Source organism: Mixophyes fleayi, chromosome 3, assembly GCF_038048845.1.
Source record: "Mixophyes fleayi isolate aMixFle1 chromosome 3, aMixFle1.hap1, whole genome shotgun sequence".
NCBI classification, from domain to species: domain Eukaryota; kingdom Metazoa; phylum Chordata; class Amphibia; order Anura; family Limnodynastidae; genus Mixophyes; species Mixophyes fleayi.
Window position 1 is genome coordinate 16,999,158 of NC_134404.1, and position 17,502 is coordinate 17,016,659.

General features: G+C 41.8%; 1 protein-coding gene across 1 annotated transcript in view; it reads right to left on the reverse strand.

Moving 5' to 3' along the window:
* The window catches only part of SCARA5 (scavenger receptor class A member 5), a 343,414-nt gene that overhangs the window by 172,217 nt on the left and 153,695 nt on the right, over positions 1-17,502 (reverse strand). Inside the window, exon 4 of the mRNA XM_075201143.1 lies at positions 16,156-16,830. Coding sequence (XP_075057244.1) covers positions 16,156-16,830 — 675 coding nt within the window. The remainder of the gene's footprint in view (positions 1-16,155; positions 16,831-17,502) is intronic.

Here is a 17,502-nt window from a genome sequence, read left to right on the forward strand (position 1 = left end):
AATGTGGGTAGTTGTAATCAAAACACCAGAGGTACTTCTAGTAGGTGGGAGGGAGGTTATGTTATTAATGTAAACACTTCCCTGGCACATTACTGTGGAGTGTCCAAGGTAAGAATACATTACTCGGCAGCACTAGAGCTGCTGGTGAAAGTGCTTAGCTGCCTGACCTGCTTCGCTGTGGTCACCGTTTATAGGCCATGGGGGAGCATCTGACCAAAGGTCAAGGTGGCTCATATTGAGCCATCTGTTCATTCTTATTAAATTAATACATTTATATAAAAAAAAACATTAAATTATTTTTAAAGAAGTATCTAAATAAGTCCAAGAACAGGAAACAAATGAATTAGAAAACTTACTAAAAAGAAAGAAACAAATCAGCACACTAAATATAAACAAAACTTAATTAAAACTAAAAGATTGATTCTAAGCATGGTTTGTGTTATTCTGACTCGGCAAATCTTGAAACACTACAATTCCCATCATGTCATGTTTACTGATTTTATATATAGTGGGCCTGATTCATTAACGAATGAAAATGCAGATACCTGCAGTATTTTTTGTAAAATCGCTCTGCTCAGGAGCAGATTATACGCTAGTGAACACAGCAACGTCCAATTCATCTTCAAGCGCAAAGGACCCTTCTGACTGCCTATGATTTTGAGGGCGGAGCAGGGATGCGACGTATGCACATAGTCAATGTTCGGTAAAGGCCAAGCTTGAGCGCACGCACATCCGTCCAATTCAAGCTGGGGGCATGCAGTCTTATCACTTGCACCAGCTACAGGCCTGGTGTAGGTGCTGATTACTAGTGATGACGGCTGTGTATCCATGCTAGAACATGTGTTTGCAATCGAAACCAACTGCAAAAATGTATTTTATGTACAGTAGACATTATTTACATTCTGATAAATGTATTTAATGTAAAAAAAACCAACAATTTTTGAAATATATTTTTTCATTAATAACACAGGTCTGCCTAAAAAAATTTTGGACAGCTGTTTTGGTTTAGTTGACTGATTCTTACGTTTTTTTGGTGTGCTGAATCCAAAAATTACAGCCGTTTTGTCCTGGGATGTCAGGTTTTCGAACAAACGGGGGGTCATCGTTTAAAAAAATCTCTTTACGCAAATATTTTATTTACATGAAAAATAGTAAGTCATTTGCACAGGCGACGACAAAATTAACACCACACTCAAGTAGATTGCTTGTAAAATCGTCTTTTTTTAAACTCTAAACTTCTTTTTGAGCTTTTCCTCTTGTAGGTGGCTTCCGGAAGATCCCTGTACAACATCCAGCAGTAGTCAGCCATCATCGTAACACTCCATTTCCCTTCATACCTTCTTTTCATTTCTTTTATATCTTGATGAAAACGTTCTCCCTGCTCTTCACTGACTGCTCCCAAATTTTCAGGAAAATAGTCAAGGTGTGAGTTGAGAAAATGGACTTTTAAGCTCATGGAGCAACCAAGCTTGTTGAACGCTTTCAACATTGTTTCCATCATTTCCTTGTAATTTGGGTCCATTTGGTTTCCCAAAAAGTTTTTTTATGACCACAGTAAAGGCAACCCACGCTTCTTTTTGAGTTGGAGTCATAGGACTGATGAAGTCTTTGTCGGATATGAGTTCTCTAATATCTGGGCCAACAAAAACCCCCTCTTTAAGTTTTGCCTCCGTTAAACCTGGAAACTTGGATCCCAAGTACTTGAAGCATTCGCTATCTTTGGGAAGTGCCTTAACAAATTGCTTCATTAATCCTAATTTTATATGGAGTGGTGGTAATAAAACCTTCTCAGGGGCTACCAATGTATCTCTGAGAATATTCTTTTCATCAACAACTAGACTTCTTGGTGGCCAATTTTTTTTGCTTCCAGTGATTTTGTCGGTCTCTACTGTCCCATAAACATAGAAAACAAGGGTATTTGGTGTAACCAGCCTGTTGTCCCAGCAGCATACACAATACTTTTAAATGCCCACATACCAACCAGTTGTGGTTTTGATAACCCACTTTCTTGAGTACCAACTCCAAGTTCTCATAAGTCTCCTTCAAGTACACCCTGAATGAGCAACAGGAATGGACGCATAACAGCCACCATTGTGAAGTAAAACTGCTTTTAAGCTTCTTTTGGAAGAGTCAATGAAAAGCCTCCATTCAGAAGAATCATACTGAATGTGGAACTGAGCCATCAACCCCTCTAAATCACCATGAACTCTCCACATATGAAACAGAAACTGCCAGGCGAATTTACACACTTCCTTGGAGGCATTGCACTAATTTTGAACCACACAGACAATAGCAGGATGACGACTGATATGAAATACAAGATTGTGGAGGAATCAGAGAACAAGTTAATGCATGAAAGAACATGTCCGGGTAGGCCCTAGCAAGCACACTCAACAATGCAGTGATCACCATCAGGACCAATAAACATGTATTTTCATGTTTTTTGGAGCACTGACAGTGAAATTAATTTTTTTTTTCCATGTTCGGTTTTTTTTTCCCCAAGTATGATGAATTTGAAATTTAGCGATTTCTAGCTACCTGTTTGACCAAGGCACATTTCTACTGTGAAAAAACCTGACGTCCCAGGAAAAAGCGGTGGTCATTTTCGTATTCAGCGCACCAAAAAACATAAGAATGAGATAAAATTATGAAAACAGCTTTTTGGTTGCAGACTTTTGTAATTATATTATTAACAGGTGTTAATGTATTTCATAATTGTATTTTTGATCTGTGTGATGCAACTATATACTGTATATACATATGTATTGTGCCTATACTGCAGTGTCTTGTGTCTTTCTGCATACGCAAGTGGCGTATAAGCAAGCGGAACTTAGACCCGTATTCAACTAGAAACGTTTCTCGAGATCCTCTTCTTGTTGAATATGAGAGTACCTGCATGCATGTTCCGTAACTTGCGATCATTTTGCATTCCTTAATAATTCAGGCCCAGTATGTTTTGTTTTTTCTCCATTAGTAATACTCATCTTCAATTAATATCATCTTCTAAACCCCTGTTAAATAAGAAACAATGTAAGACTTGCCTCTAAGAGGCAATAAAGGAATGATTTTTATTATGCTTATAGTCAATATTTAAAAATGAGATCATTTCTGACATTTCCAGGGAGATATCTTTATAACCTGGGACTGTCCCTCAACATTTGGGATAGCTGGAAACTAGAGCAGTTTCTAATTATTAATCAAGTGATAAGTGTGCTGTAGTGTTGGGTATCTATGGCAGTGCACGGGGAGGGTGTGAACAGCAGGGTCCACCGTACATCCTTATATTGGGCTCCAGGGCCCAAGTCTGACACCAGTGTTGGGTGTTATTTTGTATTCGGCAGACCCGATGGTTTGGTTTAGTGTCACACGATTGGGCAGCCTGTTCAGGGCCATCTTTCCGACTGGGCACGATGGGCGGGTGCCCGGGGGCCCAGTGGAAAAGGGGGCCCAAGATGGGACTCCTGTAAAAAAAACAAAAAAAAAACATACCATTTGCGGTCACCTGACCGTTTAGGTAACGGTGAGGTGATGATCCGGCTCCCTCCCTGGTCCCATTTTCTGTGCTGTGCTCACAGTGAATGTTGGGGGTGATGATCATCACGCCTGACATTCACCGCGAGCAAGGAGGACTAAGTAAAGAAGAAGAGAAGGGGATCGGACTTATGCAATTGAAAGGTAAGTTAAGGGGACCCATATATATATATATATATATATATATATATATATATATAAAAAGAGATTTTATAAATATATATATATATATATATATATATATATATAATTATTCACTCTCTGATCAATTATTCACTTATTCACTCTCTGATCATCTCCCGCTTGGACTACTGTAACCTCCTCTCAAGGGTGCACGGAGGATTGTCGGGAGGGAGGTTTCCCCCCCGACCCAAAAAAAAACAGAGAGAGCTGCTGCGCATGCGCAGCAGCTCAGTTTCGTCATCTCTGTCCTATACAGCAGCCGCGGCGCTGTCTAAGAAGCATCCGCGGCGGTGCTGTATACACTACAGCACCGCCGCGGATGCTTCTTTGACAGCTCCGCGGCTGCTGTATAGGACAGTGGCCACTTAGCGCAGGGGGGGTTTCTAGAGACTCAGAAACCTCCCCTGCGTGCGCCACTGTCCTCCTCACTGGCCTTCCCCAATCTCATCTTGCTCCCCTTCGATCTGTTCTTAACGCAGCCGCTAGGCTCATCTTCCTCTCTCGCCGCTCCTCGTCTGTCTCCCCTCTCTACCAATCGGTTCACTGGCTCCCCTTCCCCTTCAGAATCCTCTTCAAGCTCCTCACTCTTACTTACAAGGCCCTCGCCAACTCCACTGCACCCTACATCTCCACCCTCCTCTCTATTCATGCTCCATCCCGCCCTTTCTGATCTGCCAATGACCGTCGCCTCTCTTCCCCCCTGATCACCTCCTCCAAGACTTCACCTGCGCTGCCCCCCTCCACTGGAACAAGCTCCCTCCCTCCATCATAACTTCCCCTAATCTGTCCAGTTTCAAATGGGCTTTAAAAACCCACCTTTTTCTTAAAGCCTTCTAGTCTCCTACTTAATTTCCTACCTTTTCTTCTGCCTCTTCCCCTTCATTACCCTTCCCTTATCCTCCGTTCCTCCTTCTCTCCCTCTCTCCCTCTCTCCCCCGTGTCTCTCTGTCTGTCTACCCCACCCCTTAGATTGTACGCTCCTTTGAGCAGGGTCAACTCTCCTCCTGTCTTCACCACTTTTAACTCTGCTCTCCAGCTACCTAGCCCTCCTCCTCGAGGACCCTCTTCCCCCCGTCCCCTCTCCCCTCTGGGGGTCTCCCTGTCATCCGTGCCCTCCCTCTTGGGCTCCGTCATTTGCGGACCTTCCCCTCTCCCCTCCCCGTGCTTTGAGCTCACGTAGTTACTGTGCTTATTGTTTACTTTACTGTGCTGTCTCACCTCGTATTGTAATTTCGTTTGTCCCTGTACGGCGCTACGGACACCTTGTGGCGCCCTATAAATAAAATTACTAATAATAATAATATATATGGCTCACACTTAATAATGCCACATTTACACACGGCTGGCACGGTGCTGCCCTCCATCAGTATTCAGCAGCTACTGTGTAATATAATTAGTCGCTAACGCTGCTGTTACGAGACCACATGGACAAATGGATTAATGCAGAGGAAAAGCTGCGGCTGTTGAATTACACCGTCCTGATGGCAGCGCACAGCTTACATGTGTTTAACTCTCTGGCATTTCCATGCTATGAATATGAAAAGGATAAATCCACAGGGAAAATATATTTTTTTTGCCAAACTAAAAAACAAGGCGTGTTTGTGAGATCCTTTAAACTCAGTGGGAGAACTTATATATTTTATAGTGCTGGAAATAATGTAGAAGAACTCCACCTAATTAGAGTCGATAGAGCGAGCCAGGAGCTGATCATATTACTTCCCTGATTTCTCATAAGTCGGCAGCATATGGTGCTTTATGGCGAGGCAAAGTTCTGGAAACTGTACACATGTATTTCAGGCTAGTATCTGGGATCTGTCGTTAAATAAGTAGCAGTGATTGCCAGGGGCTGGTCCCTGCTTTATAACAAGCCTATTGATACACAATAGTTACATAATAATTACTGCCAGGATTGTTCTGCTGGTGCTGATTGGATCATGATATGATACAATGTATCACGCAGAATGTTACAAGATACAACCATTGTTCTTTCAGCTGCTAGGTTCATACTTTCAAATCCCCCAGTTCACTGGCTCGTGCATGGGCAGATTTGGATGTTCAGTTCCACTAATGTGGAAAAATATTGAGTGCAGTAGGTATCAATATTCAGCAGTGCAAATTGCAGCTATACATAATGAAGTACTGGTGATATTTACCAGGCCGAGACTGCTCTGGGAGCCCCTCTCTGGGACAAAGTCGTTTTGCTCTTCATCGGCAGCTTTGAGCTGCCGACAAATGAAGAAAGGGCTATGTGCATAATACTTCCATGAGAGAGGGATTCAGCGAGACCGGAGAGACTTCAGCTGGGTCCCATTGAAAAAGACCAGATGAGATGGCGTTACTTTGCTGTAAAAGCAAAGCTTTCCCCGGTTTAATAAATTGACTAATGCTGGTTGTCAGGGAGAACAGTCTCTGCCGACTCCCCGGTTTAATATATTATCAAATAATCAAACAGTCAAACAATATATCACCTCTATTTTGTCAGGAAACTACTCTTCCACTTTACCTGTCAAGAACTGCACTCTACTGAAGTTTACTGTTTACTGTAAGGGAACTCACCGGATTCCAGTCTCAATCTCACTCTCACCTATCCCTTAGGCTACAGATTTAACTGGTCCCTTTCCCAATACAGGCTCACACTTCCACACCTCTCAGTAACTGCCACCAGCTACGTATAAGGCCTGTAGCAAATCTATGACTTAATTATTCAATTGCCCACCCTTTGCGCTCTGCTAGGTAAAAGAGTTTATACTTCCCATGCTGGTATTTAAAGGGTTAATGCAGCCAAGCAATCAACCTCTTCTAAACAGGCAGTGAATTTGCTTAGAGCGATAAGGACAGCACTCATTAAATTTTTAGATTTAATATACAAAAATTACAATGCTTACAGGTTATAAGAACAATTTAAAAAGTTGAAATATACGGCAAACAGGTAAAATAAAAGGAGAAAGTTCAGAGTATAAACTTACATATGAGTTGTATTATCTGTGCCAAGAGAAATTGGCTGGGAAGATGGACAACTTGTCAATGTAGATTGATTTCCGAAAAATCTGACAATATCTTGAAAGTGATCTCCTCTTTTAAAGACACTTTTTCAAGCCTTTTCACTCCTACGGGAGGCCTGTGACACTGTCCAGGTACCAAAACCCACTCCTAGAGCAGGATATAGATCATCCTAGGGGGCCTTTGAAGCTGCTCAGTTTCCCCTAAAGGCGATAATGTTATCTTGTAACACAGGGGTGTGCAGTGCCACTGAATAAACACAGGCCAGTACTTATTGCTTCACATTTTACACCTCAATTCAGGTCATTAACCCTGTGAGAGCAGGCATTGCTCTGCAGTAATTGGCATTACACCCTAGTTTACAGAGAAGCTCAAATTATAAATGGATTCATTTGAAATACAATATTTACAATGCAATCCTTTATGATTAGGCTTTATTCACCACAGTTATGTTATTTGTTAATCATTATAACTGTAATTACTCTCTATTCACTACACTTGTGTTCACATAGACGTCTATGTGGCAGCTCCAATAATTAGGTTAAGGCTTGGAAAAATCTCAGATTTTTTTCTAGCATTTACCTTTTGTTAAATAACAAATAGCAGTGATAGAGCTCTATCACTGCTTGTTAAATAGACCCCTGTATACAGTATAAATATAGATTTTATTTTCATTTTTTAAAATCATTAATAGATTTAAATGATGTATAAATGGTCTAATACTTGTCTGTCTTTATGAAGGTTATTTAGTAAAAACTAATAAGCTTTGATCAATGTTCTTCAATTTAGGCCATGAAAACCTGCTAGGTGTGGCAGGATGGACCTCCTATGTTACCCAGTCGTAGTGCTGGGGACCAGCTGGGCTTTTTTTGTCACCATCCCTTTTCTTTATCCCTATTGCGCTCTTCTAATCGCAGTCGGAGGGACTCTGCTGCCATCACTAGGCTCATTCACCAGCACCTAGAACCGATTCATTCTGGGTAACTCTCATTGCTAGTGTTCCCACTTATATACATACTTTCATTCATTTATTTTAAAAACCTTTACAGCGCACATTTCATCATCATCAACATTAATTTATAAAGCGCAAGCAAATTCCGTAGCGCTTTACAATTGGGAACAAACATTAATAAGACAATACTGAGTAATACATACAGACAGAGAGGTAAGAGAACCCTGCTCACAAGCTTACAACCTATAGGACAATGGGAGTTTGAAACACAAGGACATGTACTACATCATATTGCACAGTGGACCAGCTAGAATGCAAAGGTAAAAGTATTGAATGGGCTGAGTGTGTGGCAATGTTGGTCAGAGGGTTGTTGTCTTGTGTTAGCTGTGTAGAAGGTGGTAATAGGATAATCTAGGGAGATTAAGGGGTTTACAGAGAATGCTTGAAGGTTTGAAGACTAGAGGAAAGTCTTATTGTACATTTACACACTTTAAACCTGCATTACACACTTTAAATTGCTGCAGCGCCAGGTATTTCCCTCTCAGTGCCACAGCACACTTTTAAAAATACATTTTATTTAATAAATACATTTAAACGCAGTCATTTATGCAGGCGGCGCCTAGTGCCGGTGCATTAACCCCTCTGGTGCCCGGTATCAACCATGCTGTCGCTGGAGTCCATTTAGCGGATGCCGCCGCACGTTTTTCTCATACATGGACCCGGCCACGTTAGAGTTATAGCAGACAAATGCTAGAGGATATATTTGTCAACTTTGGGCCTACGTAGCCTATCCAGCGCAGTGTAAAATCCTATTTATGTCCCATGCCTCAATTTGTGCTGCTGCACCCATGTTTCAGCATCATGTGGCGCATCGGTACACAGACCAAGATGGAAGCGTTTGCAGAGCGAGGTTATTGTAAGGAGACAAAGTGGTGGAGAGGGATAATTTATAACCGCCTTCCTCGCTTTGCGAAAAAGATGCACGGCCATTTTAAATCTGCGAAAACACTTTTTTTTACACCACCCGCAATAAACAGTCCCGATGTGCCCTGAATTTCAGGTTTAATTGAAGCCAAGAATGAGACTAAACCCAGCAGGATTTTAAGAGAAGGACAGAAATGCTTAATTTAATGACAGCATTGTACTAAAGTGGCTGGAGGGTGGCCTTTTGTACTTGTGCACCTCCCCGCAAGCCAAGGTGCACGTCTACTTTGCGGAAACCTCTTAATGTGCGCTCTTTGAAGTGGGTATATAATCACACTGGTGCAGCTTATCTGGTAGTTAGCATATCGTATGGACAATGTACAACACTTTGTAAAGTACATTGTCCATGCCGCTTACTTACATTACCCCCTTAACAGCACCGATAACAGCGTAGAGGTTGGCAGTAACGTCATCAAGTCGCGCCGGCTTCTTCATTCATCGCGATTGCTTCCAGTCGCCTGGCACATCAGTCGTCCTGGAGCCTCGTCGGGAAGGAGCCCTTCGGTGTGAAGACGTCGGGGTAGGTCTTGTCGGAATAATCAGCATCATTATTCCATACCCTACCTGCAAAATCAAGGCGATCTGCATAGGGATATTCACTAAGCCCAGTGTTTAGGTTTTGGCTTTGGATCTGTATTAACTTTGTGTTTTGATTTTGGTTTTGGCAAAACCGCCCTCACGTGTTTTGATTTTGGATCTGTAATTTTTTTAAAAAAAATTTTTAAATGCTAAAGCATGCTAAACTCACATAATTTGCCTCTTTTTTGTTCCTACATTATTATTAACCTCAATAAAATTAATTTCCAGTCAACTTTTGACAAGTGACAAGATCACTGCTACCCCTCCTGTTTCTGTATGAGCAAAGGCACTGAGCAATGGTCCTGGAGACTGGAGAGTGACAAGAACACTACTGCCCCTGTCTCTGTGTGAGCAATGGCACTGAGCAATGTCACTGGAGACTGGAGAGTGACAAGAACACTACTACCCCTGTCTCTGTGTGAGCAATGTCACTGGAGAATGGAGAGTGACAAGAACACTGCTACCCCTGTCTCTGTGTGAGCAATGTCACTGGAGAATGGAGAGTGACAAGAACACTGCTACCCCTGTTTCTGTGTGAGCAATGGCACTGAGCAATGGCACTGGAGAATGGAGAGTGACAAGAACACTGCTACCCCTGTTTCTGTGTGAGCAATGGCACTGAGCAATGGCACTGGAGAATGGAGAGTGACAAGAACACTGCTACCCCTGTGTCTGTGTGAGCAATGGCACTGAGCAATGTCACTGGAGAATGGAGAGTGACAAGAACACTGCTACCCCTGTGTCTGTGTGAGCAATGGCACTGAGCAATGGCACTGGAGAATGGAGAGTGACAAGAACACTGCTACCCATGTGTCTGTGTGAGCAATGTCACTGGAGAATGGAGAGTGACAAGAACACTGCTACCCCTGTTTCTGTGTGAGCAATGGCACTGAGCAATGGCACTGGAGAATGGAGAGTGACAAGAACACTGCTACCCCTGTGTCTGTGTGAGCAATGGCACTGAGCAATGTCACTGGAGAATGGAGAGTGACAAGAACACTGCTACCCCTGTGTCTGTGTGAGCAATGGCACTGAGCAATGGCACTGGAGACTGGAGAGTGACAAGAACACTGCTACCCCTGTGTCTGTGTGAGCAATGGCACTGAGCAATGTCACTGGAGAATGGAGAGTGACAAGAACACTGCTACCCCTGTGTCTGTGTGAGCAATGGCACTGAGCAATGTCACTGGAGAATGGAGAGTGACAAGAACACTGCTACCCCTGTGTCTGTGTGAGCAATGGCACTGAGCAATGGCACTGGAGACTGGAGAGTGACAAGAACACTGCTACCCCTGTTTCTGTGTGAGCACTGGCGCTGGATCTCTTGGGAAGGGAGGTACTTTTGGAATCCAAATCCCACTAGATCCGACGATGCAACAATGACGTTTTGCCTCGAGCTGGAAAGTACCGAGCTGGTTCAGTTCGGTACTCGGATCTTCAATGTTCGTGTGGGCTCAGTTTTCGGAAAACCTTCTATGTAAAGCTGCATGAAGGCAACTCTGTTTTATTATACTGATAATGCAATAAGTGATGATTGAATATAATTCCCCTTTAATGAGACATAAGGAAGAGATCATCTGATACTTTATTATTAATAATAGAAGTGACACCGAGTGTATAGAGAAACACAGACAACATATGTGAGAGGTTCGGAGCATCTGTTGGCCATCTTACATTGAAAGTCTTTTTGTCTTGCTTTATCAGTAACTCAAATCTGCAGCTTGTTCCCTTGATGTGATCCTCGTTTCAAACAACTTTGTTGTTTTGCTTCTTACCTCAAGTGACCCCAGTATAACACGTCTCATTCAGCCAATTTACACAGCGATCCTATACATTAATACGCTGTCCCAGTCTCTGGGAGTGTTTGCAGTGATCTGTGACTTATCCGCACGCTGCTTCCCGCAGGTGACCGGGCAGGTTGGTATAGTGCCCTAATGATGATTTATGAACAGTGAAAACAAACGGGAATGAGTCCAAATTAAAGGATTTTAATTAGAAGGGGATCCAAGGACACGGGCTGATATAATCACACATGACTGATGAATTACCTGTGGCGTCACAGGGATAGTGTATTGTGTGTGGGCACAGGCTGGTATATTAGGTGTGGGTGATTAGGGCTGAAGTGTTTTGTACAGGCTGGTAAAATTGTGTGAGCACAATTCTGGTGAATTAGGTGTGCGGCACAATATGTACAGGCATATAGCTGTCATTATGTGGAGATATGGCCAATATGATAGGCTGATCTAGTTACTCAGCCACAGCCAGTATAATGCATAAACTTGTTTTGTTTTAATGTTTATGTTATAGATTGCTGTTGTATAACAGTTGACCCTGGCTGCTAACTTTAGGGGTAAGTTGTGCCGGCATAATCTAGGGACACAATGCAAAGCGTACAGCTTTGTGGTGGGCACGTCACGATGGTGGTATGGCCGCGGTCACTCCCCATGCCTAGTGATATAAAGCAACCAGCCCTTCCCTCCCGCAAGCAGGCTTAAGTGTCAGTATCTGCGCAAGTCTACATAAGCGCATATTGTTTGCACCCTCTTTCTGGGCATGTGCAGTGCAAATTCACGCAAGCTACGTTACACAAACTTGCTCTGCATCAGCCCCTGGGTGTTCAGAGCATAACAGGCCAGTTTACCACCAAGATCTCCTAGGCGCTTAATATTAGGGAAAAGGGTATGCAGAGAGGGTGTGTGTAGATGTAGAGGTTAAACCAAAATGTACATACTGAATACAATCGATTTTCTGGCCAGAATTGAATCAAATTACGCAGGCCATAATGAATGAAACAGTGTAACATATAATGATCAACAGATAAAACATATAAGGGAATCGTTTATTTTATGAGAATCATCCTAGATTAATAGTTTGATCATTTGAAAAACATATAGGTGGGCGTTATATCCTGCAAGTACTCTTACTGCAAGCGTAACCCGGCACTAGTGTTGGAACTCCGGCTCCCATGTGACCATCTCATGACCACAACAGCAAAAGCCGCTGTTGCAGGATACAACACCTACTCCTACGGGCAATACGAGGACATGATCCGGCAACGTCTACAGGACCTTGACCTGAACAGCAGTAATTCCTTCCTTCATTCTTTATCTCAACCATTTACTGGACCGAGAAGTATTCTGGAGACCAAAGATACATTGCCTCTCATCCTGAAGGATAATACAAGTTCCTACAAACCACCTTCTTGAGATCCGCAGATCATAGTGTTCAAGTCTCATGCCCTGAAAAACCCTAAACCTTGGTTTTTAGTTTGGCAAATGATCGCTATTGAAAATTCTCTCTTGCTTTCTCCTTAGCCTTTATCTCTGAAAGCTGCTTGTGAATATTACTATCAAGTACTTTCACTGTGGGCCTTGAGTCATTAAGGAGAGCAAAGCAAAAAAAAGGAGTAACTTTGCACCTTGGCAAAACCATGTTGCATTGGAGTTGGAGGTAAATTTAAAATGTGGGGACAGATTTATAGTTGGGGTAGATCAACTTTATATTTCAGTGTACAAATAAAGCTATCAAGTATTTGTGTGCTACATGAAAAAACAGGCAGTATATAACTTATGTGCAAAATAATAAACTAACTTACATCCCTTGAAATGTAACATGGTTTGTCCTGGAGAAAATTTACTCAGTTTTTGCTTTACTCTTCTTAATGACTCAGACCCTATATGTTTTTCAAATGATCAAACTATAGATCACATGCTTGTGGGTTTTTCCCATTGGAATGAACAATTCTCCTATATGTGTAACGATTGTCTTGTTGTCTGAACGCAGAGATCCCTGGGGAGATGGATACACAGATTAGCCTGGTTTAACACTGGCCGAACAGAGGAGCGGAGTCTAATGGGTTCCCCGGTCTTCACTAAGAATCTCCGCAAGGCAGGATGGACTTTAGTGGCCGGGAACACGCAGGTTGCAGCCCTCTGAACAGTCACTTGGCATAACACATGGGAGAGAAATAAAAATCCAAAAGCAGGTCAGCTAGCCGACGATTGGTACACTGGCGGTAGCGAGGTACAAAATCAGTATGCAGAAGGAAAGTCTAAAAACAGGATGGAATCTGGTACACAGGCAGTAGCGCAGTACAGAATCAGAATCCAAGAGAGTTAAAAACAAACAAGGACTGGTACACGAGGGGTTAACAGGCAGAAGCACCTCCCAAGGAGGATTCACAAGGAAAACTAAGGACAGCAGCAATACAGCATAACAGGGAGTCAGTCTGGGTATGGAAACCTGTTGCTCTGACACTGTTAGAGTGTGAGAGTGAGCTTTATATACACTGCAGAATATGCCGCCTCCCAGCCACAATCATGTGACCACTCAAACCAGGACGTGCTGATCTAACGCAGAGACAGAGGGAATCAGAAGCACAGGAGTGTGAGCGGGGAGGTTTGTGACAATATGTTTATCCTAATGATCATTATATGTTACACTGTTTTGTTAATTATTGCCTCTGTGATTTAATTCAATTCTGGACAGAGAAAATATATTTACATTTATATAAATAAATGTGATATTTACCTGTATTTTTGTATATATATCTACATCTATATACCACCCTCTCCAAATACCCTTTTCCCTAATATCATGCACCTAGGAGATCTTTTACTTATTAATAGGATTAGAGTTTTTTCTATTTGGCTGCTTCGTCACCCGTCATTTACACAGGGGAGCGCAGATAAGGCCCCCTGGATATTATAACAGGCCAGTGCTGAGATGCTGGCGAAATAAACGCAGTCCTACAGCTAAGGTAGGATTCAGTCAGGGCTTCTTCGTTCCATGAGCCATTTTGACAATTTCCACTGGGAGAATGGCATTCTACTGGAAGCAGAGACAAGGTTATCCTGCCAGGCACCTGTAATCTCCTGCTCTTCCTCATTAAGCCATCGCATTATTAGCACAGTGACTGGGAGCACATGGAACAAGGCCTGTACTACAGCTTCTAACTTAATGACTGCAGGAGGAAGCGCTGGTGACTGTTGTAGCACTGTGCTCCTCCTCTATACAACAATACAGTGACTGACAAACAAGGTGATGATTGGGGTGATGGCACTGCACTAAGAGGAAGAACCTAACCGGCATTCTGTCCTATTAAGTTTCTGCTCATTGAAAGTCTGCATAGATCGGTGTGTCTGGTGTATGTTAGAAGTCGCATATTCAGATCTTTCCTGTTTGCAGTGAGCTATGAACTGTACAAATAATACATAATAATAAAACAACTGTGCATAGAGTAAACGCTAAAGCCAACACAAAGGAATCAGACTTTATTATGCCAAGATACCAAGTCAGCGCTGGAACTGCCATCGCCTGCAATGTGGAACCAGAAGATTTTTACAGCTAAACGTTCACATCTGGAATTCTGAAAGGACTCTGATAAGATCGCAGTGGCTCGCAGACCACGAGAAACAAATCGCTGGCCTAGGGCTACGAATGCTGAAAATATTTAATACGATCTGACACGGTGCCACAAGCACATGAAAGCAACAACAAAAGATCAGGATATCACTATTTTAATGATTGTGTGACTAAAATAGCAAACTGGGCACAATTTTATTGGTTGCAGCACAGTGGGGGGTGGTGGTGAGTCGGGAGGGGGGGGGGTAGAGCACATAAATCGCTAGGCGGCTGTTAGATTACATCTCCAGTGGACTAGATGAAAGATATAAACATTTTATTCCAGTAACATTCGATGGGTCTAATTTAAAAGCTGTTTGTGAAAAGTCACCGAGACAACTTCATCGGATTGCTAAGTTCTTACATGGTGGTCGGCAGTGGGGTCTTAGATTTGGATGCCGTCCTTAAAATGGTGTTTTGATCTTTTGTATTGGCAGTTACACCAAGTAACCGTAACAATCACCTCTCTACGTCTGATGTTAATGCCAGGTCAATCCAATACCCACTGAGTCAACCGTTCATTCAATATTTAGAAATGAACAACACAGAATTACAATGATGCTGTATTTTCTATCTTAATCATCCCATTTTTTTAATGCATTAAAATGTTTCCAAGCATATATTTAGCCCCATAATGATATAAACAGGTATAAAATCTTAAAGTGAGGTAGAACCTTATAATTTATGTGTCCCAACATCAGAACTCGTCAATAATGTTCTTTTGCTAAGAAGGTTATAGACATATTATTGGCTTATTATATGTAATATTATATTATTGGCTTATTATAGTAATACGCTTCTATATTACTGTACAATTGCCTGTCTGGTCAAACAAAAAAATGTGAGCAATACCAACCTCTCACTGAAACCAAGCTCCAAGCTGACGATTATTATTTTGGATTTGCCCATTAATCTTTTTGTAGACCAGTTTTGTTGACCAGTTGAGCTTGCAATCTATTTTTTAGTGCATGGGGAAAAATGACACAAAGGGGTATATTTACTAAACGGCGGGTTTGAAAAAGTGGAGATGTTGCCTATAGCAACCAATTAGATTCTAGCTGTCATTTTGTGGAATGTACCAAATAAATAATAACTAATTGGTTGCTATAGGCAGCATCTCCACTTTTTCAAACCCACCGTTTAGTACATCTAGCCCAAAGTGTCTTATCTAGCTAGACAAGAGGACATTTCCACATCCCAATTAAAATACTACAGATTAATTATTTATTCAGATTTTGCGATCTGCCCTAGTAACGTAGCCCCTAATATTTAGGGAGTGGGAATTATTAAATATTATTGTATACCATTTAGATGTATTAAGGAGAAAGCAAATTATTCTCTCCCCACAAAAACACTAGAATTCTGCACAAGCTTTAAGCTGATAGAGAGCAGTTCTCAGCCTATACTTTTAATGTGACAAGTTTTGCATTTTACATTTTCACTTCAGCTTTTCCTACACCCAAATGAGATCAAACCCAGGGAGTATACAAACATACAGCGATCATCACATAATAAAGACCTACCTTTGAGTACTGAGATGTTCTTCAAGGCTATTGAGTGCTCCCAGTCCTTAAGGCGCAGATCTTCGGTCACATTGTTTATGAGAGCCATCTCGTGCTTCAGCTGCTGTTCCATAACTATATGAAGGAGTCGCATCTGCCTGGTATCCTCCGTCACGTTAGTTATGAGACCCTGAAGCTCCTGTATCCTTGTATGGTGAATTCCGATGTCATAGGAGAATGTCCCATTGACGCCATTTAAGGTTCCAAATATCTCACTTATTTGGTCATTCAGTCCGTCAACTTTTGACCTTAGATCCTTCAACATGGTGTCATGATGGCTCCACACGTATCTACTGCCGTTGACCTCCGTAGATAACCGATGGATTTCTAGATTGTGAGAGTCACTTATCTTATTAAGGCTGTTGCCAAGATTTGACACAATAGTGTCCGTATTGCTGGCCATGTTCTGGACCCCATTGAGGTTCTGCTCAAGTTTCTGCAAGGATTCTGTAAGCTGATACAGTGAATCCGAGTGGTTCTGGAAAAGATCCTGCAGCTTCCAAACATGTTCCATGAAATCACCCTTGAACGTCAGCATCATGAGTTTTGATTGCAGGTCCCTATAACTCTCGTTCAAACGGTTGACATTGCCCGTGAGCACCTTTAAGTCTTCCGGGGAACTTTGGGGTCTTGAGACTGGAATTCAAAGAAGAAAGACAAATGAATTAATGAGGGGAAGAAAACGAGTGTTCAATATTTACCTAGTTGTATCATTACTAAATGCTGATATTCTGTAGACCTGTTTTTACATAGTACCATACCTGAAATGTTAACGAATATAGACAATGAAAATAATAAATATACATATACTGTACATATATCTTCCTGGGATTCAGCCACTGTTGACAGCGTTTACATTGGACATTACTATAATTTTAGGATTGGTTGTATTTGGATATTGGAACAATTATAAATGTTCATGCATTTGTAGACACTCAGTTAATCATAAGAAATGCAACACTGCTGGGATTTATTTTTTTAGAGAATCCTTTAATTTTTTTCATGACTATCATGTTTAGAAATTGATAATTTAATCCATGTTTTAATTTAACAATATTCTATAATCCATCCTAGCAACCAGTTGCATTGAATTGCTACTACTGTGATTTGTGCTTGATATAGTATATTTATTAACAGTACATCATCCCAGTTTGCATAAACAGACATTTTTGCATATAGATACTATTTCTTTGACACAAAATTGGGTGCTGATTTTCAAATAATCTCACCCCCACACTCACCTAGTGGACATATGGTAAAAAGAAAATAACCCCAAAAATCGCACAATCCCCCTTCTAATCCCTTCCC